A 23268-nucleotide genomic window follows, 5' to 3' on the forward strand; every position below is an offset into this window, starting at 1 on the left:
CGCCACCACCGCCACCACCATGCCCAACTTCGCCGGCACCTGGAAGATGCGCAGCAGCGAGAACTTCGACGAGCTCCTCAAGGCCCTGGGTAAAGCCGACGCGGACCGCGCGCCCCTCCCAGGCGCCCCAGGCCCGCAAGGGTTGGGCTTTGGGGGCCGACCCCCGGCAGGAGGGAGGCCCCGGGGTGATAGATGGCGGCGCGTTCCGAGGCGCACCCCACCGAGGAGCGGCCAGTGGAGCCCGCGCCCCGCGCGTCCGGCGCCTGTCGGCGGGACGCTGGGCGCTTCCCCCGACGGCTCCGCCTTTATCTCGTGCTCGATCATTGCGAGGAGAGGATACTGGGGTCCAGGGCGGGTCGGGGACCTTAAATCTGGGACTCAGTTTCAGACCGGCCCCCGCCGCGAATTCATTCTGCTTCCTAGGGAAAGCCACCTACCCTGAGTTTCTCCTCCGGAAAAGCCGGGCGAGGGCGGGCGGGGCGGGCGGGAGGAGCGGCTCCGTTCTGAGGGTCCCCCCAGACCTGGGACCCCAGCCCGCGGCGCGCGCGTGCCTCCGGCAGGTGTGAACGCCATGCTGCGGAAGGTGGCCGTGGCGGCTGCGTCCAAGCCGCACGTGGAGATCCGCCAGGACGGGGACCAGTTCTACATCAAGACGTCCACCACGGTGCGCACCACCGAGATCAACTTCAAGGTCGGGGAAGGCTTCGAGGAGGAGACCGTGGACGGACGCAAGTGCAGGGTGAGCCCGGAGCCGGGCGGCGCCCCGCGGGCGGCCCGCGCAGTCACGCGCGCCGGTCTCCCCCCTCGCGGCCCGCGGCGCGCTTCCCCGGCAGGGCGTGTATGCCGGCGGCTTGCAGAGATGCGTGCAGGCGGCTGCCCCAGGCTCGGGGGAGAGCCCTGCCCGTCCCTCCCAACCGCGTCCCTGAGCCGCCTCCCCAGGTGCCCGCAGCCGCGCCGCGTCCCTGGCGGGGATTCCGCAGCGCTCTGCGGCGACCCCGGGCGCGGGCGGCGCGGGAGCAGGAGGTGGCAGGGCCGCCGCGTTTCCTGCCGCAGGTGAATGGGCAGCTTCGGCGTTCTGCCCCCGGGCCCCTGGGCCCTGGGGACGCTCCGGGTCCAGTTGCAGCAATCTCGAGGCTCCCCGCACCTCTCCCGCCCGCCCTCAGCCTGGTTCCTTAAAGGAAAGGCGGAATCTTTCCAAAAAGCGAGGCAGATTCATTCGACAGGGAAATGAACTAAATGCTCCTTCTCAGTCCTCAGAGTAGAGAGCTTTGTATTTCCCCGCGTCTCAGCCTCAGGGGTGGCGGGTCGGGACAGGCACCGCACACTCTGCAGTGGAAGGGAGGGTTGGTTACTGTCTTTCGAGGACAGATGGAAAATAATCGCGGCTGCTACCACTTCTTCAGAAAAGTGACTAAATGTCTCCCTCCTTTCCCCGGTGTCTAAGAAAACAAAAACTAATAACGTTGCAGAGTGAGAAATTGTTTTCACCTTTCCTGAATGGTGCCTGTCTGATGTTCAGAGTAAGATCTCTGGGCACTGGGACAAGGACACGGAGACGCAGCCCCCACCCTGACCCCCACGGCAATATCTGGCCCCCAGAGTTGGCACAGCCGGAAAATGATGTCCGGGCTTGGAGCTGGCGGGATCCGAGCCCCCTGTGACCGCCCTGATTGTCAAAACAGAGAGCCGGACAGCAGTCAGAGGCAAGGCCGCCAGCTGAAGGAGGAAGGGCTGGCAACAGGCAGGGCTCAATTTGGGGACATCCAGCGGCGGCTAGAGACGGTAATTCTGGTCAAAAATCGATGACCCATAGGACAGCCTGGAGGGTGGGGCTTCGTCCCCACCCGGCCGGCGCAGACACTGAGGAGACCACGGGGAGTCCCCGCTTTCACCGTCCACCTCCCGCAGCACGAACACCTAGACTGCTGTTTGGTTTAAATTTTTCCTAGAGAGACGTAACCTGAAAAGTGGCAGTTTTTATCCTCAGAGCCAGAGACCCCGGGTTTTTCTGAGCAGGCCGATGAGCACAAACGGGAAGGAGGGCGTCATCCCAGAGCCCGTGCAGGGAAGGGGGCCCCCCATCTGACTGGATGTGGTCGCAAATGTGGCGTCTTAGCCGGTGTAAAATTCTGTAGCCCCGGTGTGGAGCTTCTTGCCTTGGGAATGCAGCTGCTCGATGGGGCAGTCCCTCTGACAGAGACGAATCAGTGTGCTCTCCATTATTCCTGGAGATGTAAAGCCCGCCTCAGGGTCTGCTGCGTCGTGAGTGCGCGTGCGCGTGTGCGTGACACCAGGCAAGTTTATGTCCATCGGAGCCGTCACCAGCCCTCTGAATTTGGGCCATATGAGGCGCAGCAGAGATTCCGCGGGTGACAGGGCCCACGCGTGGCTTCTCCACGCAGCGGCTCCTCCCCGGTGCTCGCCGGTGTCCCCCCTCCCGCTGCCAGGACCGTAATTGATGTCACTGACGGTTTTCCTGCCCGCAGAGTTTGCCGACTTGGGAGAATGAGAACAAGATCCACTGCACACAAACTCTCCTGGAGGGGGACGGCCCCAAAACCTACTGGACCCGGGAGCTGGCCAACGACGAGCTGATCCTGGTGAGGGCTCTGACCCAGGTCCCTAGGCGAGGCCCGCGCGGGCCACACGAACGCCGTCCTGCCCGCGCGTTCAGGGTTAGGATGAGAGCAGAAACCCTGGATGACAGCTCGGGGCAGAGGCGGTCATTGCTCAGTGGCTGGCGGGACAGGGCGGAGTAGGGGCTCGAGGCAGGCTGCGGCCTGACTTGGTGACCTGTTCTGGGCTGGCCTCCCCTCCCCGGCTCAGGGCGCCTGGGCTCCACGAGGCTTCCCGTTCAGCTCTCCCCTTCTCGTGCCCCGTGCTGCTGCCTGGGAAAGACGTGGGCGCTGGGAGCCTAAGAACATTTTCACCCGCGGACTCACCGGCTCCACCGGCCTCGGGCAGCGGGGCAGGTCCCGCCGACTGGGGAAGGGTCTCAGCGTAAGGAGAGGGCCGTGCAGCGTGGGGCCTTTCCAACGACAGGGGGTGGACTCCACCCTAAAGAATACTCAGATGAAAACATTTTAATCTGATTTAATCTGTATTTACCTGGCGAGGCCAAGTTAGAAACCCCCGTAGTTCAAGCACACACCTCCTTTATTTTAGGTGTGTTCAGAACAGACTGAGCTGTCTTTGCAGCTGCCGTGTCCCCGAGACCAGATTGGGGACCTGCTGTCGCGGGGAACCGGGGAGAAGCAGCCTTCGCTCTCCCTCGAGCATGCTGACATCCCCCGATCCTAGCCACGCCACCCTGAAATGTCGGGAAAGGAGATGGCGGGTGTGTCAGCGGGGCTCACTGCGTGACCTGGGCAAGGCCCTTCCCGCCCCGAGCTGTAAGACGAGGGCTTGGGCTGAAGTCTGAGGTCCCTCTCAGCCCTGAAATGACATGTTTATTCTACGACAAGATCCTAAATTGAGCTGCCTTGTTACTGCAGCTGAGGCCGCCTGCCGCCTGCCTGCCCGGTCTCTCTCCTCTCCTGCCCCCTGCAGAGGTGCTGCGGGCTTCCTCCCTCCCCTCCCCTCCCCAAGCCAAGCAAGGACTGGCTTGCTTGCAACCTGGATGTTTCCAGGGAGGGAACACCTGCTACGGTCAGTGAGCAATCTGAGGCTGAGACATGGACGTTTAGGAGAAAAAAATCACGTACGGCTCACTGGTCCCAGAGTTAGCAAAGAGGGATGTGGTTTCGGCATTCTTGAGCGAGGCTGAGGGCTAAGTCGCCGCGGTTTGCTCTGTGAGAAAGTGATTTTAATAAGCTCTGCAGCATCGGAGCAGCCAGAGTGCAGGCCGGTCCCGCCGGGAGGACCCCGCCACTTCCAAACCCCAACTGCGGCCCCACTCGCCCATCCCTCCCCGGCTCGCTGACGAGCACACGAGAGCCTCAAAGGGAGCATTAATTCTGGGCATTTGGGGTCTGAAACGTGGGCCTTTGTTCCCAGGGTTATGATCCTTAATAAATCCAGGCACAGGGAGATGCTGGCCCCATATAACAGGGAGCAAATTAATTCCAGTGGAGTCGACATGAGCTGTCCTCATGCCAGCACATCCCACCCAGGGCCGAAGTCGCCTTCTCTAGGAAACTGACTCTCGCCCTCATACCACCCTGGAACATTCCACAGTTTCTTTCGGGAGTCTGTCAGCACAGTCGGCTGGCTGAGAAGGCCATTTCGAATGGAAACGTGGCAATTTCTTGTGTCCTGAAGCCATCTGTTAGCCTGGATAAGGTGCTGGCCGCAGTCATTACAGCGTGGGTAAAGAGGCCAGTCCCCCAGGGTGGCATTCCAGTTGACACTCCATGGCCGGAGAGCGCGAGGGTTTTGGAAAACCGAGCTGGTTCTGAGGGGTCCGGATGTCTCAGAGGTGAACGTCCGTGGGAACTCCTGCCTGCCCCAACACGCACCCCGGTACCCAGAATCATCTGCTTTCCTCACTGATGCAGAGATAATACGAGTGGAACAGAGATGTTCAGAGCCCGGGGACAACTGTGCCCGTGTGACCAGGGGCTCCCGCCTGAGGGGAGAAGCTGGCGATGAGAGTTTGCTTCCTTGATGGTCACTAATGACGAGCATTTCCCCGGAACACACATGTTGGAACGAGGTGTTAGCACATGTTCTCTGACAGCCTCTGGCGACCAGCGGAGGGACCTGGGCAAGGGACCTGAAGTCCCAAGAAGCTCCCGGCTCCGAGTCTGGGGCTTTTAAACTTGCTGGGGCCTCAGGCCCCTGTGAGAATCAAAGATAGGGACCCTCCCCCGGAAAAATGTCCATCTGCACGTGGACACCCACGTCAGGTCCCCAGATTGGGGGTGCTTGCGTTTCAGTGTTATTTTTTGCTTTCCCTGTTCCAACTCCCCGTGAGAGCCCGGGGGAGCAGGCCCGTGAGTCGCTGCTGGTTTGGGGAGCGTGGAAGCAGCTAACTTATAGGTGACAGCGTGTCAGGGGCCAGAAGAAAGCGTCCTCCTCTCTCCGTGGCATGGTTCCTGTCCCTCTCACAGCAAATAAACACAGAGCCACAGATTTAGCTGGAAAGAGCCTTTGGGCTCATCCGTCCCGTTCCCCCGCCTTCCCTGCCCCCTCCACGCACAGATTGTCAGGAGAGGGGGACGCGCCCCCTCGAACCCGCCGCAGGGCCAGGTCTGGGGCGACGCCGGGCTTCTGTAGCTGAGACGGATTTTCTAGCTTGCAGGTGACTTGAGCATTGCTTCGGTCCCCTCTCCAACGCCGCCCCGGGGCTCCGGCTGCCCCAGGCCCTTGCTCTCTTGAAGTCATTTGAAAAGAGACAGAAACCACTTCGGAAACGTCCCATGTGACAGTCCCTCCCTTTGGCTTTCATTTCAGAGCCAGAGCCAGGAAACTTGCATTTCTTCTGTCAGCATTTACAGGTTCCAGAAGCAAAGGAAAACCGTGTATAACATGATTCTATACCCCAGTTGCCAATATGGAGCTTGAGGGAGGGGGAGAAAAGGCAAAACACTGCTTAGCACTTAGCATGAGCACATGGCACAGGAAATTGAATGTCTGTTTCAAAGAGTTTTTAACGGGGCAGTAAGTGGCCTTGTTAGCGATATGCTTTAAACGTTTCTGCACAGGCATCGGCCCTGATTGGTTTTCCGTCTTTTCTGCAGACATTCGGCGCCGATGACGTGGTCTGCACGAGAATTTATGTTCGAGAGTGAAGGCGGCCTGCTCGCTCCTGCCTTGGGGGCGCGATGCATGTCCCCCCGAGGAATGCCATAGGTCCGAGCCGCCGGCGGGCGTCCCCTCCCCCCGCATCGCGTTAGGTGGCCCCGTCGCCCCCCGCCCGTCAATGATGTTCCCATGCCTGCGGTGTCCCTGACACTCCGTAGCTTGGCATGTGCCGGCTTCGCCGGTCATTAAACTGGTCGGACACGTCTCAAGGCGTCTGTCTTCTTTGCACGGCCTCGTGCGTTCAGCACAGCGCTGCCCCGTGCGTTCCGTCCCGTCCCCGGCATGGCGCTGGCCTGGGCAGCGCATCAGCCTCAGCCTGCTGCCCGGTGCGTGGCACTGCCTCGGAGGGTCCCAACTGCAGATCCGCGTGTCTGCACCTTGCCGTGTTTTTCAATTCCATTAAGTAGTATATTGGTGGTTCCCAGCAGGACGGGGGGGACACATGCAAAAGGGCTGATTGAGGGGACAGGGAGGAGACGGCCAAGAAGGAGTAGGAGGCACTCAGGGACCAGCCGCAGCAGAGCCGGCCTCGTCCCCCCATCTCCCCCAACCCCCGCCTGAAGACAAGGGTCACCAGCACACATGAGCCGTAGCCTGGGAGAGGGGTCTCCGTGCAGGAGCTGTAGCCGCACGTGGACACGGCCATCGCCGAAACCATAGTCCCAGGACAGGCGGGCGGGTGGCTGGGGGTCTCTTCAGGTTGGTTAAGCACCCCGACCTCCCACCTTTCAGTCTGTGACCTGCCTATTCTGCCCACCGGCCAAACCCAGCCGTATGGGGGCGGTGATGAGGGCTGTGTCCACCCTCCCAGGACACGGCCAGGCAGACAATGCATCCAAACATGCAAATGGACACTAATCCGCAGCTGCCAACTTTTACTTTTGAAAAACGAGAGATTTCACACAGAAATTTGGATTCTTTTAAAAGAAAAGTTGGGGAAACCTGGCATCCGCGGACCTGCCTGCCCACAGGGCAGCGGTTGGCCTGCTGCTGCCCCATTTTTAAATGGAACCGTACCCTCCACCTCCCGTGGGCCCACCGATGCCCTGCCCGCATTTAGGGTGCCTACCTGGCTTCTTGGGCATCTCTCCTTGCCATTGTAGCACTGGTTCTTGGCAAGGCCAGGCCGGAGCCGGCTGATAGGCGGTGTTCGGGCCTGGATGAGGCCTGAAGGTGACCCTCAAAGAGCTCGCTCTGACGGGCAGACACCTGAGCTCAGCCGCACCACCTGGATGAGAGGACACGTTGACCCAATTCCTCACCTCTCCGCAGCCCAGAGCCGCACTTTGCTCGTGGGAGACCTCGGCCCCTCCCAGGCTCCGCTGCTCCCTTGGGGGCAGGGTCTCGTGCCAGAGCTGGAACGCAGCCCCCGCCTGAAGCCTGCTTGTTAGGGCCCTGCAGGAGGCCCCCCAACAAGTGGCTCTGCCAGCAGCCCCGTTCCCCACAGTCCCCAAGCCGCCAGACCCTAGCACTTCGGAGCAGGGCTGGGTCCTAGGTTACAGTTGAGAGGGCCTGACGCTGGGCTATTCTTTGTCCCTGGGCCCCGAGGCACCTCTGCTCATGTCCCAAACCTCTCAAAGCCCCTTCAGAAAACAGTTCCTTCAACGCCGGCTCTGCCCCAGGACCCACCGGCGCAGGCACCATGCCACCCCTCCACCCAGCTGTTCCTCCTCCCCGGGCTCAGTCGCTCACCAGAATCAGCCACGTCCACACTCAGCGCCCTACAGAACGCAGTCTCGCCTGGCGGAGAGCCAGTGCCGGAGGGGTTGCCCCAGCGCTTCTTGGAGGAAGGAAGATGGGGTGGGGCCTCCGAGGAGGGGAGGTTGTGGGTCGCTACGCAGCACCAGCAGGTCACGCACGCGCGGAACATCAGCTGCAGCCCAGCGCCCTGGAATCCTGTTCCTTCTTCATTTTCCAGAAAAGAAAGCACGGTGTTTCTCATTCCCTCTCGGGACACCTCATGGAACATCAACGTTCCATGGCACCAGTTTGGGGATTGCTGCTATAATGTTCGGCCTTAAAATATGTGTGCGTACACACATTGCACGTAACATATGATATAAATGTGCAAGCAGGATGAACACCTTCACAATGCACCACCGTCATCGGCATGAACTCGCTAAAACACTGCTCTAAATGTGTCACTCGAGTGCTCTGGCTCGGCCATCAGGCGCTCCAGTTTGGCCTCAGCAGGTAAACCAGCGGCCCAAGGGCGCTGGTGTCTGCTTGTGTGCCAGACACCCAACCACGACCACTCCCAGCACCAGGGAATGAACTCTGCTACGACGTGGGCGAACCCTGAAGACACCGCTCCACGTGGACGTAGCCGGTCACGAAGGGCCACACATCGTGTGATCCCATTTATTGAAACGTCCAGGATAGAGACATCCAGAGACGGAAGAGAATGGTGGTTGCCTAAGGCTGGGGGTGTTGGGGCAATGGGAGTGACTGGTACAGGTTTTCTTTTCGGGGTGATAAAAGCCTTGGAAAATTGATGGGGTGAGAGCAGCACGACTCTGTGAATACAACAGAAACCACCGAATTGCACATTTTAAACGGGCGAATCGTCTGTTTTCCGAACATCTTAGTAAAGCTGTTTTTTTGGGAGCACTTGAGATCTCGCTCGCTGGCATACGTTCGTCAGTTTCGCTCAAATAAACTCTTATAAAAAAGTTTTCAAAAAATAAAGCTTTTTTTTTTTTTTTTAAGGAATGTGCTGATCCCCCTGGTTGTGAGGAATGCTGGGAAAGCAGGTCTGAAGGACGAGCGGCAGGAGCGGGCCTGGAATCTGACCGGGCGACCCCAGAGGCGCTCTTTCCCTCCAGTTTTACTCCATTTCCATGTCCGTATGCAACCGGTTCTGGTCAGGTGACCACCCCTGGACCAACCACGACTGGGGCACAGCGCACAATGAGTGGCGAGGCCAGAGTCACGTGACTGTTTCTGGGCCCGGGGCAGGACCTGCTGATCTGTAAGTTCCCCTTCACCTCGTTTAATTTTTAGTAGTACATTTGTTGGAGAAGCCGATTGTTTGTCCCGCGAAGATTCCCACAGTCTGGGTTTTGATGACATCTCCGCGGTGCTGTCCATCCTGTTCTCCGTCCCCTGTAGCTCTTGTAAGCTGGTAGTTGGAACCAGAAGCTTGTCTGATTCAGGTCTGACGTCTTGGGCAAGGACACTGCAGAGGACTCAGAGTGTCAGGCTGCCAGTCACTGCCGATCGTCGCCGGGATCCGCGGTTCACGAGGGGTTGACACTGGGATCCTCGCATTCGATCATTCCCGTTCATTTATGAGCTCGAATACTTCTGTAAAAAGAAACTTCCCTTCATCTCCGAGGTGGTCAGCCTGAGGTACAGTGTATATAGGAAAGACGGAAAAAGTGTTTGATTCTTTCCCTGTATTTACTAGTCTTGAAGTAATGAATTGGTTCTTCTGGCATCCTTCAAAAGGAACCAGCGTATTGATGTGGGGTTTGGGGGTTTCGTTTGCTTTTTTTTTGAATGTCACTACAAATTTGCGGATGGAAACAGACTTGACGTGTTTCAACACATTGCAGTTGTCGTCCTTACGGCCCATATGGCCAGCGGGAGCCTCTCCAGATTGGCTCTTGCATCTTTTGGTCGGACCCTCGTCATTTTCAAGAACTTCACCGCCATCTGGTATGACGAGATGCTCCAGCCTCATTCTGCACATTTGCTGCTCCGGGACCAGGAATCAGCCATTTCTCCAAGGGAGGCCGTGGTGTTTAGAGACCACAGTCTAGGGATGGGGGGACGGGGAACGGGGTGTGTCTAATCTGATGCTAAGATGGAAGCCAGAATGTTAGGACCCAAGAGGCAGGTCACAGACAAAAGACTCGCTCTGCAGCCCTTTGTTCTCTCGGTCTTTGCCCAAGACAATGCTAAATAACACTCGAATGTCACCAACTCTCTGATCGGCTGTCTGAGAATGACATCTCCTTTTGGCTCAGAAGTCTCACCAGTTTCTGGCCAACCCTTTGTGGCACGGATGGAGGTCGGGGGAGCAGACTTGGAAACTTTTGTCTGCAGCTCAGCATCAAGCTTCCAGGGCAACTGCTTTAAAGAGCGTGTGACTCGATGGGCAGCAGCCACTCCCCATCAAACCTCTTACCCCCTGGGAGGCGGACTCAATGCTCCATTCCTTGGGAGGACTATTGAGCATAATTTCTGGGCAAAGAGCAAGTTCTTACAAGGATTCTGCAAACATTACATGCTGTATTTGTTACAAGTGGGCAATTTATCTTTCTGAGAAAGTTTCCCACAGAACTTGGAGAAATCTACTTAATGAAAAAAATAGACGACAGTCACAATTTTATAATTCCATTTGTTTTCGCAAGGGAGGAAAGCTCATCAATTATGGGGAATGAAGGGGAGGGGTTTTGGGTCTCCAAAATGGAATTTGACCAAGGTCTCTCGGAATAGTCCTACTCAGGGCACCTGGGATTTCAAGATTCTAGCATTAAAAACGTTGGCTTCAGAAACGATGTGTAGGAAAAATATATTGAGTCATGAACTCTTACAAAGAACATAACGAAAAGTGAAAACTCTGAGAAAGTTTGGAAAAAATCCAATTCTCAGAAACACACAAAACTGAATTAACATGGGGTGTTTTTCTCTTCCCCGCTCTCAAGAATAGGTTCAGGAAAATATGATTAAGTTCTCTTTGATCATCTTTTAAAAAAATAAATGGGGTGGTATAGTTCGATGCAGAGCGTGCCAGAGACCAGAGTTGTAAACCGTGGCCCTGCCACTAACTCACTCTGCGATCCTGGCCTGTTCGTGTCCCCTCTTTGGGCCTTCGACTGCCCATCTGCACGGAGTAGAGGTTGCCACATGTGGACAGAGGCTGCACTGGCTGCATGTAAATCGCCGGGGAGAAGCCACGATGTCCAACGGGGAAACGGTTAACTCAATCACGTTCCGCCACCTCACAGAATTGTCTGCAGCTGTCAAGCAGAATGAGGCAAATCCCAGAGTACTGACGTGGAACGGTGTCCAAGCTATATTAAATTTAAAAAAAAAAATGAGTGATGACCTTGTTTAATGGGGGAAAATAAAAACTATATGGTTAGCTCTTTCCAGGAAAACACGAAACCCTCGGGGACATGCACCGAGCTGTTAATAGCCGTTGCCTCTGAGGATTGGCTGTTTTGACTCTCATTATTTGTATTGGTGAAATTCGTTTAGAATGAGCACGTATGACTTTTGCAACGTATGACGAAATTTCACATAAGAAGCAAGCGATCCTGATCCTTGGGTTCGGGCGGGAGCCCAGGAATCTGTTTCTTTGGGTCCCCGAGTGATCCCTAACAGCACGGCCGAACCAGCGGCCACCAAGCTCTCTCCTCCAGCTCCAGCTGTCCGGGGGTCAGGCCCCATGGGCTCTGAAGCACGAGGAAGGCGGGGTACCGGGGGCGTAAATCCCAACGGCCAGGGGCCTCCAGACGGGTCCGTGAGGCGCACAGCAGTCCTGGGCCACAGGCAGAGCACATGTTATCAGTGTCCCCATTCTACAGACAGGGACCTGGGGCTCAGAGGGGAAGGCAGAATAGAGTGTCTCCTTTGACCCTGCCTGGGAACTCATCGCCCCGTTTGCAAGTGGCAGGGCTGGGATCACAGCCCCGGCTGTCTGGCCACAGAGCTAGTGCTTTCCCACCGCCTCGGCCATTAGGGACACGAAATATTTTCCTGCCTATAATCACCAAGGACCGTGTTCATGGTTTAATGGTATCAAATAGCTTCTCGTGGAAAGGGCGGGGGGGCGGGGAGCATAACAGTAAGTGACATTTAATAAGGGCTCAGTGTGTCTCACGCCCTGTGCCAAGCGCTTTGCGCACAGCGTCACTGCTAATTCTACAATAAGCCAACCCAGCAGGTACCGTTGTCACCCCCGTTTTACAGATGACGACGCCGAGGCTCCGAGAGGTCGGTAACCTTACCCCATGAATAAAAGTGGGTGGCGGGGTTGAACGCAGGCCTCGTATCTGAAGGAAGGGAGCAGACAAAGAGGAGTGGGGACAAAGTGACAGAGGAGGAGGTGGCGCCTCTGGTCCCCGCGGGGCTCCTGTTCCTCAGGGCTGTCATCACACCCTGCGGCAAGGGCTCCTGGGGGCCTTTCAGGAGAACTCAACCTCGCCGCCCCGCCAGCGCCCTGGCTGTCGACCAGCTGCCTCCCTCCCACGGCACAGGTCCTTGCCCACGACGACAGGTGTCCAGTTTCACACAGGCTCAGGCTCCTGGATCTGATTTTGATCAGGAGCTAAGAGCTGAGCCCTGGAGCCACTGCCTGGAAGTCCTCAGTGAGGCCCAGGTGAGCCCAGCACCTTCTATTTCCCAGAGGCCCTGTGCATACGCCGTTCAAGGCCCCTCCCTTGGACATGTCCCCAGAGGCGGGATGAGGGGTTACAGATGGGGATGCATGGATCCGGCCAACAGCCTCTCATTACCAGAGTGGGTGCCCACGACCCTCCGTACTGGTCTCCTGTGGCCACACCCGGGAGACGGGCTATGGCAGCAAGGACAATCGTCCTGCCCCCCTCCCACCTACTGGACAGACCCCGCCCGTGCGTCTTCCCTGCCCAGCCAGGGAGGGCAGCGTGGACAGGGCCCCGGCCTCGCCGAGCCTTAGGCCAGGTGAGGGGGCCGAGGCTGCAGTCACGGTTCCGTGGCGCGTTGAGTAGCTCGCGGTCCATCCCAGCCCGTGCACGGAGGGGCAGGAAGGTGAACCAGGATGCAGAGATGGGAAGGAGTTTTCCAGGCGGCACTGAAGCCTTGGGGAATGGAAAGCGCGGCAGCTTTGCCAAGCCCGGCAGCGGTCCACATGGCCACCTTGTGTGAATTAGGAAAAGGAGCTTCTCCGGGCAGACAAAGAAGGTCCCCACGGTCCCTTCGTGCAGTGCACAACCTGTGCAACTCTCCCAGCGGCCCTGGGACTGTGTGGCTAAGTTTCATCCGCCCTTATTTCCTGAAACGAGGTGACCGCGTGTGTTTACTGAGGGCTAACCCTCTACCCCTACGAGGGGTCACGTGTGATGGGTTCTGGGAAGGGCACGTGACCCAAGCATTCGGGGAAGAGGTGCCCTCTTTGGGCTGGTTCGCTGGCTCTGGGGGTCACTTAAGCCTAGAGCTTTCGAGCCATCAGCTGTTGCTTTGGGGGAGACTCTGCTTGAACATGAGGCCAACACAGAAAAACGCACAGCTGAGAAATTGAGAGGAAGAGATAGCATTCTGATATCTACACTCCAGGATTTGGTCCTAGAACATTCTAGTCACAAGAACTAGTGATTTCTCTTTTCTGTTTAATCTAGTCTGAGTTGTTAATGCCTACGATCGGAAGAGCCAACCATCATGGAAAGAATTGCTGGGATCTGAGCCAACGGACACAGAGCTTTTAGTGCTTTGAGAAACCAAACCGAGAAAGTTTCGGCCAGGCCGCAGGGTTCCAGAATCAAAAGCTAGAGATGGGAACATGGGTGTGGGGACCAGCTGGACTCTATTCAACCCTCTCCCGCGTGGCGTCTCCCCGTGTGCTCACTACAGCCCAGGAGCCGGGTGGGGCCGGGCTGCTGGGGTGTGGATTTGCCACTCGACCCCTGGTCAGTGTGAACCCTCAGTGGAGGGGCTGGCGTCTGAGCTCTGGGCACAGCAGGGCCCTGGCAGTAGGGAGGACCAGCAGAGATGGCTGCCTGGGAGCTAGCAGGAGGGACGTCCGTGCTGAGGTCCTAGGAAATCCCATGGGAGTCATTTTGGGTAACGCAATCTACTCTCGTGCCCCTGGGCCTTTGCACATGCTGATCCCGCTGCCCGGGAGCCGTCGTCGTTCTGTCCATCTGGCGAACCCGGCTCCAGGGGTACCTCTTCCAGAAAACCTCCTGCGGCAGGGTATGAGCGAGGCTGTACGTTTTCGCCTCTCCTCCCAGCAAGAGGTGGATTCTGTGACTCCACGGCCTTGAGCCGGCGGACTGTCTAGTGTGGCCAGAGGCTTCTGCAGAGGTCGGCACTCTGGTCTGAGGCTCAAGGAGCTGTGAGTTTTCAGGAAGAGGAAGGAGGAAGAAGGGGACTCGCACTGGTTGAGACCTGGTACGTGCCAGAAGCTTTATAGTCGTTGACAGATTTAATCATCGCAACCTTTTGGTGGGTGTTAGTGACCCCACTGCAGAACTGGGAAATCGGAGACTTAGAGAGTTTCGGGAAGGAGTGGCCTGCCGTGTGACCTGGGATCCCCTGAGGGACAAGGAGGCAACACGGAGGGGCAGAGCCCTGGGCAGCGATGCCCCTCTGTTCCCTCCGTGTTCCCCTCTGCACGGCGACGGGCTTGGCTCACGACCCCACCCAGACCTCGGCTGGATCCTGCCTCTGCTGCTCACTAGCAGTGTGACCTTGGCTACGTCACCGACATTCCCTGTGCCTCGCTTCATCTTCAGCGAGTTCAAAGAGTTAATCTTCAAGGAGCAGAAGTGGCCTGGACCTGCCTCTCCGCCCGTCTTTATGGAGTACCGACAGACCGCCTTAGCCCAGGGACACAGGCCTCCCTCCCTCTGGGCATCGGGGACTTTGGCTGGTGGCTGCCACCGTGTGTGCTGCTTCCTGTGGGGGTAACACCCCCCGGTGGGAGCAGTGCCCCTGCAGGGAGGTGGTGGGCCCAGCTCCTGGCAGGCAGGCGGGCGGGTGGGCGGCTCCGGCTGTGAGCTGAGGCCTTCCGTCCGCCGGCGTTTTCTAAGTGGCTACAGATGTGGTATGAGCTCATCCAGCAGGACAGCTGCTGCTGAGAGGCACAGGTCCTCGCCCTCACCCGCTCTCCGACCCGCTGCACTCAGGGAGGGGCGGGCACTGGAGGCATTTGGAGAGGCCAATTATGAGAGACATGCACAGGAAAAATGCTGCGCTGTTTCTGGGGATGTAACTACAGGAGGGTCGGGGGGAGATTTTGCTGGAAATGGCTTTTTTTCTCCAGGAGGATGCCTTGCAATGAAAAAATATAACAGCTTTGCCCTTTCCGACGTACTCAATAGGAACGTCAGGCAAGAGTATTGTTTCAAATAAGCAATGTATGCTCATGGCGCCAAGTTCAAAAGTACCAAAGTGCGCCGGAGGCGGACGAGCTCCTGGCGGCAACCACCCTGACACCTTATGTGGCCCTGGGGTTCTCTGGGCTTCATCACGCACACTTACCGTGCTGTCACTGTCGTGCTAGTCCACGGACCCGGTCCTCGCCCTCCCCGCCCTCCTCCCCATAGGCACTGTGTCCCCAGGTCCTGAGCCAGCTGGCTCAGGTGGGCTCAGCAGAGGGGAGGCCCTGGGAGGGGGGTGAAGGCAGGAGGAGAAAGGGCCTCTCCTCCCCTCCTAAGTCCCCGTGGCTTCTCCAGCAGCAGCTGTGTCTCCTCCGTGGATGGGCGGCAGGTCTGCCAGGGCCCCCGGCCCGGTGGGACGCCCGCCCTCGGGCTCCCGTAACTGCGGGGCTGCTTCCCTGCCTCCATGTGGTAGCTCACCTCCTGCGTCGCTCACCCGACCAGGTGCCTGAATTCGACTCTGTCGGAAAAACCTTCGGTGGTTTCTGTCGTTCTAATCGGACAGACGATTCCCTCTTTCGATGCCCTTGCTTAGCTGAAAACTTTAAGACATTCACTATTTTCCCCTCTTTGGCACTCAAATTGTGACAGGTCACACACGGCGCTGCATCTGCTGCCCTTTCGTCCGTTTACTGACACCTCGTAAGGTTTTGGATTCATATCGACACAAACAGGCTTTTTTGGTGGAAGGGGCAACATAGGACCCTTCGTACGTTCTACGATTTACTCGACCAGTCCCCACTGATGGACACGGAGGAGCGCTCCAGGCTTTTGCTATGATAAATAATATCTTGGCGAATATCCTCGTACGCAGATCAGCTCACCCACATGGCAGTTTATCTGCACCGTACACACCTAGACGTGGAAATGCTGGGCAGGTAAGTTTAAAACGTTGATGGATGTCGCCGAGTTGCCTTGTAGAGACACTGTGCCAACCCAGTGCCCTGGGCAGCACGTTGAGAGGCTTGTGGGAACCCGGACAGTCAGTGTCCCGAGCACAGGGGCTGTGTTCATGGCTTTTGCTCACTAGGGCGCGCCCAGTGCCCGGCGTGGTGGAGACTCCCAGCAAAATTAGTGAATGAAGAGGTGCCGTGGGCAAGGCCAGGTCGGCAGCCTCCTGGCTCTGCCACTGTCTCATAACCTTGAACGAGTCACACGGATGCCATGGTCTCAGAGCCCCCTCAAGCTTTTAGCGCCGGGGACCAAGGACTTCCAAACTTGGCAGAGCATCGGAATCACCCGGAGCACCTTAAAAACGAAAGATCCTGGAGTCTCTCCAGGGACTCGGCTGCAGTTGGCCTGGGTGGAGCTCGTGGTGGCCTCTGAGACACCGCTCAGCCCCCTCAGGAATGAATGACTTTCTCCCAGCTGCTGGGGGTGCCACTGGCACTGGCTGGGAGCTCCCAACTGTCAGCCCTCCTTGGGAAGTGCTTTGGCTGGAAAGAGCAGCCTTGTTCACGGTCGCACCCCTGCCATGGGGTTCGTGCACCTCATAACTGGTCGGTGTGGAGATGTAAAGGCCGGGCCCCCGATTCCCACCCAGGACGACGCACAAGCCTCATTCCGGCTTCGCAGCTGCGCGCAGGGTCCGCCGAGACGCTGTGGTGACCACGTCGTCCTCCCGTGCCCAGCTCCACTTCCGTCCTCCTTCCACAGGTATCGATGCCAAAGGCGCTTCCTAATCAGCCCTCTGAACTCAAAACTCCAGTTCAGGGCTGGTCTTCCCGAGACCCCTGCCCGGGGCAGGACCTGCATTCTGTATTTTCACACCCCCGCCACCGCGATGTGACCCGTAGCCTCTGCCCATTGCGAAGGTCCCTGTGGATGCAGGAGATCTTAACGCTTTCACTTTCTTGGTGCCACAGACCCCGTCTCCGAATAAATACATAAAACGAAATGCATAGGATTCCAAAGAAATCGATTATATTGAAATAGGGTTAACCACGTGTCGTTTGAGTTGTGCCGTGGCGGTGCGTTTATTAGCCCATCAGTTAAGATCCACAGTGTGTCTGACAACTCTCCTAGTTTTGAAGCAGTGAGGGGCATAAACCAGATCTCAAGATACCTGCGACCGGTATCACCATAAAAACACGTGACCGTGAAAATAAATAATACGTAACTATTAAAATTTAAAAAAAAAAAGACGCCTGCCCCTCTGCGACGTGCTAGGGAGAGATGGGGGATTTCTGCTCGTACCACTGGGGTTTTCCCCATGAAGCCACAGTGGAGGGAAATGCCGCGTTTCATTTAAAGGTTAGGGGAAATAAAGAGGTCCGGCTAGCCCTGATTTCTATGCGCAAGTCCCTGCTCCCGTGGGTCCCTTTAGGGCGTGAGTGTTCTCGTTGTGAATCTCCAGGTGGCCTGTGCCGCCAGCTTGAGGCAGAAGGTTTTTAAGCAAAGGGTGAATAGGATTTCGGGGCCTCTCTAATCTCCGCCCTTGGCAGGAGTGGCAGAGAAAGCTGAGCCTAAGGCCTCTCTGGGCAGCAAGGGAATCCATGCCTCTCGGTTAGGGCAGGTTTCCAGTTACACCAGGACAAGGCGCCAAGTTGTTTTCCAAGCCCTCAAAAGGTTGCCTGTATCACCTGTTGGCCAGAGGGAGCTTCACCTACTTCTGGCCTTGACCGCTTCACAGAAGGCCAACAGGCTCCCATCCTGTGGGACAGCCCTCGATCTAGACCCACAGCCAACGCACTGGCTTGCTAAATGAAGGGCAAAATCCACTGAGGGTATATGAACCCTCTCACCCCTCTGAGTAAGTCATTGTGATTTATGCGCCCCGAAGCCTGTACGGTGGCAGCTGATGTAATCATACTGTGGGGAGAGAGGGTATTCGCTCAGCGTCTTAGAGGTGCCCTCGGGAGAAGACAGTGTGACTCTTGAGGAGGGTGGGGAAGGGAGAAGCGGGGAGCTTCCTGAATCCCGGGCCTCTGGGTGCAGGCGACAAGACGACAGCGGGCACCCTGGCCCACGCCAGGGTCACCTCGCGCTGACCGACGTCAGGAAAAGGGCACTTCTGCATCCGGCCCCATCGCCTACTAAGGTGACATTTACAAACCACGCCTTGTATCTTCAGTTTTCTCGTCCCGGAAACGGGGTGGTAACGCCAATGTGGCCAGCCTCGCAGGCCTGTCGTGAGGACGGAGGGCCTGTGGGGAAGCTTTGCGGGTTTGTGAACACCGGACTCTTGTGAAATAAGGTCATGTATTATAGTGGATAGGGTACAGACGCGGTTGGGTGACCAGGGCTGCTGTGCACAGGCCGGCATGGTGTTTACCGCTCCAGGAAGACTGCCTGCCAGATATCCAGCTCCTACCCTACCTGCCAAACCATTCACCGTGGCACAGGACTGGGGCAGGCGTGACTTTTTATAGTCACGCGGTGTCCCTGCCTGCCCTTGCAAACCCAGGTCACAGCAGGCGGAGGGAGGGAAACGGACCTTCTGCGGGTCTCTGACGGGCTTTTCTGGAGCTCTTAGACTACAATTATTTAATGGAGAAGTACCTGCGATAAAACGTTTCTGTCGTTATCTACAGAGGTAATTTTTTTAAAGAGCGTATCAGTTTTTTTCTCTCTTTTCAACAGTTTAATCCGCAGTAAATGCAGATGCAGCTCAGAAAGCGGAGAGGCGGCCGTGACCTGGCCGTGTGGCGGGAGATGTCACACTTGCTTGCGGACCAGCCACAGGCAACCAGGTCATCCAGAGCTGCCTTAAATGCTCCCTCTTGACTCCTCGATTCCCAAATATATAACTGTTTTCCGTGTAAAATCCCCGGCGTGGGAGGTTTGTACAACGTCCACCTGCTGTCTCTGATGCCCAACTCCAAGGATACGGCCATCCCCCATCGTGACGAGGGATGTGGCCTCAGGGGTCGAGCGGCCAGCTATCAGCGAGGGGGTGCCCGGATCGCAGAGGCTGAGGGAACGGTGGCTGTGACAGGCTGAATAACGTCCCCCCAAAACATCCGAAGCCTCGTCACCTGCCGGTGTCATGTTTTATAGCAAAAGGACCTTTGAAGGCGTGATCGCGTTAAGGTGCTCGAGATAGGAAAACAATCCTGGATGAACCCGATGGGCCCAAGGTCATCACAAGGTCCGTACAGAAGGGAGGCAGGTCAGCCTGGGTGGCGGGAGACCGTGCGCTCACGGAAGCAGGGAATGGGGTGACGAGGCTGTGGACCCCGAGAGGAGAGTCGCTCGACGTGAAGTCGCTCGCGGTCCGCGTCAGCTGCTGTAAACGAGCTCCTGCCTGAGACCTGCCTCGGACAATCTGAACGACCTCATTTACATAAACGGACCTGATTGAGAACCTGAGCAGGAACCTCAGCTGTAAAAGGCGGGCTCTCCTTTGTGTCTATCCGATTTAAGTTAATACGTGAGTCTGTCTCCCGGGCTGTAGCTCCTTTTGCTCAGATCAATTATTTGTATTCTTTTAAGACAGTCTACAATTAATTTCGGTTTACAAGGCCATGAGCCAAGTCGTGCTGGCCGCCAGCAGAAGCTGGAAGAAGCCAGGAATGGGTTCACCCCTGGGCTCTCAGACTGGACCCACCGTGCTAACACCTTCATTTGAGCCCCCAGGAGACTCATTTTAGACTTCCAAAGGACAGAACTGTAAGGGAATGGATTCGCGTTGTTTTAAGCCACGAGGTTTGCGGTAATTTGGGACAGTGGTGCTAAATCATGATCTAAAAAACCCGTTTTGAGCTGGTTAGATTTCAGGAGTGCCCCGGCTTGCCAAGTCTCCACTCTTGGTGTCTGAGATTGCAAGGTTAATGGGAGCAATGGCCAGCCGTAATGAGCGCGTCCATGTGCCAGGCTCGAGGCTAAGTGCTTTAACGTCAAGACTGTCTCCCATCGGCAGAGAGGTCGTCAGCGCTGAGTGTTAATTAGCTTACCCTTAGAGCAGGAGTCCCCAACCCCCCGGCCCCAGACCAGTACCGGTCCCGGGCCTGTTAGGAACCGGACCACACAGCAGGAGGTGAGCAGTCAGTGAGTGAGTGAAGTTTCGGCTCCGCCTCAGCTCATCAGGCGTTAGAGTCTCATGGGAGCACCGGTCCCTGGCGCCCGAAAAGTTTAGGGACCTCTGCCTTAGAGTATTAAAAAGACAAACCCACAGGCACCAGGGCATCCCCCAAGACTTTGCGAATCAGAATGGCGGAGGTAGAGCCTGGGTACCTGTAAGTTTTCATGCATATGATTCTCATATGCTTCAACGGTGTGTTAAGGTACAAATTTCAAAAACTTAGAACACGGAGTTCATACAAACGCATAGCGAGCACACGCATCAAGGATTCCTTTAGCTCACGCGTGAGGGAACCCAGCAGTATTGCAAAGCTGGTTCGAAAGAGGGTGCTGGACGCTGAAGGACGTACAGTGAGGGAAAGGCAGAATGCAGCGATGAGATCGCTAAATTAGACGCAAAACTGGGCACCGTCCTACAGGACCATCTCACCGGAACCCTGTGTGGTGAGGCTTTCTTGAGTATCTGGAAGTCATTTGCAACTTTTACCAATTTTCTACAGTTAACGATTCTTGCAAGTCTGGGCCCTAATTCGTAGTAAATAAGTCGAACAAAGTTATGTCTCTAGTGCCAGTGACTCTCAGGCAGCCCTCAGGAAATGCTCTGGGGAGACGTGTAAAGGGCACACAGTGATCTCCTTGCCTTATTTCCAAGTTCTGGGTAACATCTCTGCATTAGGGTAAGTGGTGGTTCCATGAAGACACAACTGCCCTTGGGCCAGGGAAACGTCCCACAGATTTTAGGAGTCCGTTCCTGCCTCGATTCACCCAAAATGCATTCACTGAGCGGTTGCCACGTGCGTGGCCCCTGGGGGGTATGGGGGTGAACGGGATACTGTTGCTGCTCGTACACATACCCTGTCCAGAGGAAGGGCACACGCCTAGCTCATCCACACTCGAGGAAGGTCCGTCCGCACAAAGTGCCTGGGATTTAAGGGAGGGAAATAGCACTTGTGATTTGAGAGATGGAAGGAGACGGAGCCAGCGGAGCCGGGCTTTGAAGGGTGGGGAAGGTTTCTCCCGAAGGTGGGAAGGAAAGGCATTCTGGGCAGAGGGAACGGTGCAGGCAAAGGCTCGGAGGCAGGGCGGCAGCAAGGGTTCCTGGGGGGATGGTGAGCAGTATACTCTGATGATGCAAAGAGCTTGTCATGCATAGGAGATCAGCAAGAGACAGAAGGCAGGACAAACAGTCAGGGTGGCATCGCAGAGCAGCTCGAATGCCAGATTCAGGGCGCTGGACCTTATCGGTGGACAACCCACCACCTGTGCCGTGTGGGGACAGAAGCGGACGTGTAGCTTGTGAAGAAAGGATCGGATGGTAGCACAGGGAGTGGAGGGAAGACCCGCATGCCCTGTGACAGGTATTTTGAATATCACAGCTTTGAGGTGTCAGCTCTGGGTGTGACCTGACTCCTCATTTGGACCCCATCTTTTGTGCACCCAAACGGAAGTCCTTCAGGTTCGACTGCCTTGAAATTCACCCCAGTTTTGAGAATAATTGCAGAGTGAGAGGCGGAGGTCAGACCATAGGCACCCAAGGGGAAAGGAGATTGTGTCTTGCCATGGGACTGGGCAGGGCAGGGACTGGGGGGGGGGGGGGGGACACACTGCTCAGCCAGCCCCGGCTCATGTATCAGGACTCATCCGATCCCTCCACCCAGGGCTCCAGCATGTCGCCCGGAACACAGCAGCCCCTTCCCTGGGCTCTGGGCTGCTCCTCTCCCTCCAAAGCGTACAGTCCTTTCTCCAGCGAACGTGGGCATCACTCCTCTGCTCGAGACGCAAGGCTGCCAGTGGTTTCCCACTTTGCTTAGAATAAAATCCCACCCTGTTCCGTGGCCCTGCATGAGTCCCCCACCTTGCCCTTCCCTCGGACCTTGAGAGGCTACCTCCTCACCTCCATGAAAGACGCAACTCAAGTATCGCTTCCTCCGGGAAGCCTTCCCTGAATGTTGCCGTGCCTCTCGACAACTTTTCTCTCCTGTACTTGTGTGCGCGTTTATGCTCCTAGAAGACAAGCTCTCGGATTCGTTTTATAACGTTTTAATCTCCCAGCATCTGGAACAGTGCCTGGCGCACCGAAGGAGTCGATGTTTGCTGATCGGCTCCTGAATGGAAGGGCGAGTTCTTCAGGGTCGTAAGGGCTGGGAAACCTTCCTCTCATCAGCAGAATCATCTATGGTCTCTTTAGAGTTAAAAGAAGAAAATGTTCTCAGATGCAGCCCTCCCCATCAGTCCCACCTCGCTAAGACCTGGCAGAGGCCAGACATTTAATCCTCTTGAAATTCCTTCTTCCACCGTCCTCAGCCCACGAACCCAGCAGAATTGTCACCGGCTCCATCGTAGCACAGACTTACGACCGTGAAGCTGACCGCGAGGCGCCCCCCTCGCCTGCCTCGCTCACCGCATTTCCCCCGAGGTGTCCAGGGGAAGCCATGGAGAAGTGGGAAGGACTCGCACGCTAACTTACCTCCCTACAGGGAGATGTAAAATTCGCCCATAAAGAAAACACTTTATTACTTAGCTTGAACATTAAATTTCGTCGGCACGTAGCATGTGTTTCATTATGCCAGACACTAACACACACACTCAGCAACGAAATGCAGGAATGTAGCCCCGGCTCGCCGAGTGCTGCAGACGGACTCTGACACGGTGTCGGAGAGACGCTCGACCTCACCCTCGAACTTTTCAACGTAACTTAGGCGTTCACGTGGCACTTTGTGCCGATGCAACGGGCGGTATCGGAGGTGGCAGAAAGGCTCTAAGTGCCCTGCCAGCCGCTTCTCTCTGCCGCAGCTGGAAAATAAAATTCTGCAGCTACAGCAATCAGAACTGTGGCCAAAGCGAGCATCCGCAGCGAGCCTCAGTACGCCCCAAATGGGTGCTGAGCGATCTCCGTGCCAAAATACAGCTTGATGATCGCTGTTTTCCGCAGCCTTCTTCCTTTCTCCCTCCTTTGTCCTTGGCCGCGCTCCAGAGAAGTGCTTCTCGAATGTTCCCCGTGCGCGAACCCCCTGGGATCTCGTTAAAATGTGGTTCAGTCGGTCCGGGGTGGGGCGGACGCTGCCGGTCATCGGCCCACGCTCGGAGTCACAAAATTCTAGAACCACACTGTCCGATGCGATAGCCACGAGCCACACGTGGCTGTTTAAACTTAATTAAAATGGAAGGAAGCAGAATTCCGTTGCTCAGTCGGAGTAGCCACGTGTCGAGAGCTCACAGCCACGGCGGCGGGGGCCGCCGCAGTGGACAGCGCGGACAGAGGACATTTCCAGGGTCGTAGGGAGTTCCGTGGGACAGAGCCGCTGTACGGAGCTGAGGGCGCCAGAATTGGGATGCGCAAAGTGTGGTGTTGCTGCCGCCTGCCCATGGGCGTGGCCGAGGGCAGACGGAAATCCCCCGGGACAAACGTGTT

The 23268-nt window shown here is 56.8% G+C and overlaps 1 protein-coding gene across 1 annotated transcript; it reads left to right on the plus strand.

Moving 5' to 3' along the window:
- The first annotated feature begins 6 nt into the window (after positions 1-6).
- On the plus strand, positions 7-5855 carry CRABP1 (cellular retinoic acid binding protein 1). Its single transcript, XM_039858421.1, has 4 exons — positions 7-89; positions 561-739; positions 2487-2600; positions 5682-5855. The coding sequence occupies exons 1-4, from the start codon at positions 20-22 to the stop codon at positions 5730-5732; spliced, it is 414 nt and encodes a 137-aa protein (XP_039714355.1). The 5' UTR covers positions 7-19; the 3' UTR covers positions 5733-5855.
- The last annotated feature ends 17413 nt before the right edge of the window (positions 5856-23268 follow it).

This window comes from Pteropus medius, unplaced genomic scaffold (genome assembly GCF_902729225.1).
Source record: "Pteropus medius unplaced genomic scaffold, Ma_sr-lr_union100, whole genome shotgun sequence".
NCBI lineage: Eukaryota > Metazoa > Chordata > Mammalia > Chiroptera > Pteropodidae > Pteropus > Pteropus medius.

Coding starts and splice junctions, on each gene's coding strand:
- CRABP1 (XM_039858421.1), top strand. CDS start 20: ATGCCCAACTTCGCCGGCACCTGGAAGATGCGCAGCAGCGAGAACTTC. Junction 90..560: donor CGAGCTCCTCAAGGCCCTGG/GTAAAGCCGACG, acceptor TGCCTCCGGCAG/GTGTGAACGCCATGCTGCGG. Junction 740..2,486: donor TGGACGGACGCAAGTGCAGG/GTGAGCCCGGAG, acceptor TCCTGCCCGCAG/AGTTTGCCGACTTGGGAGAA.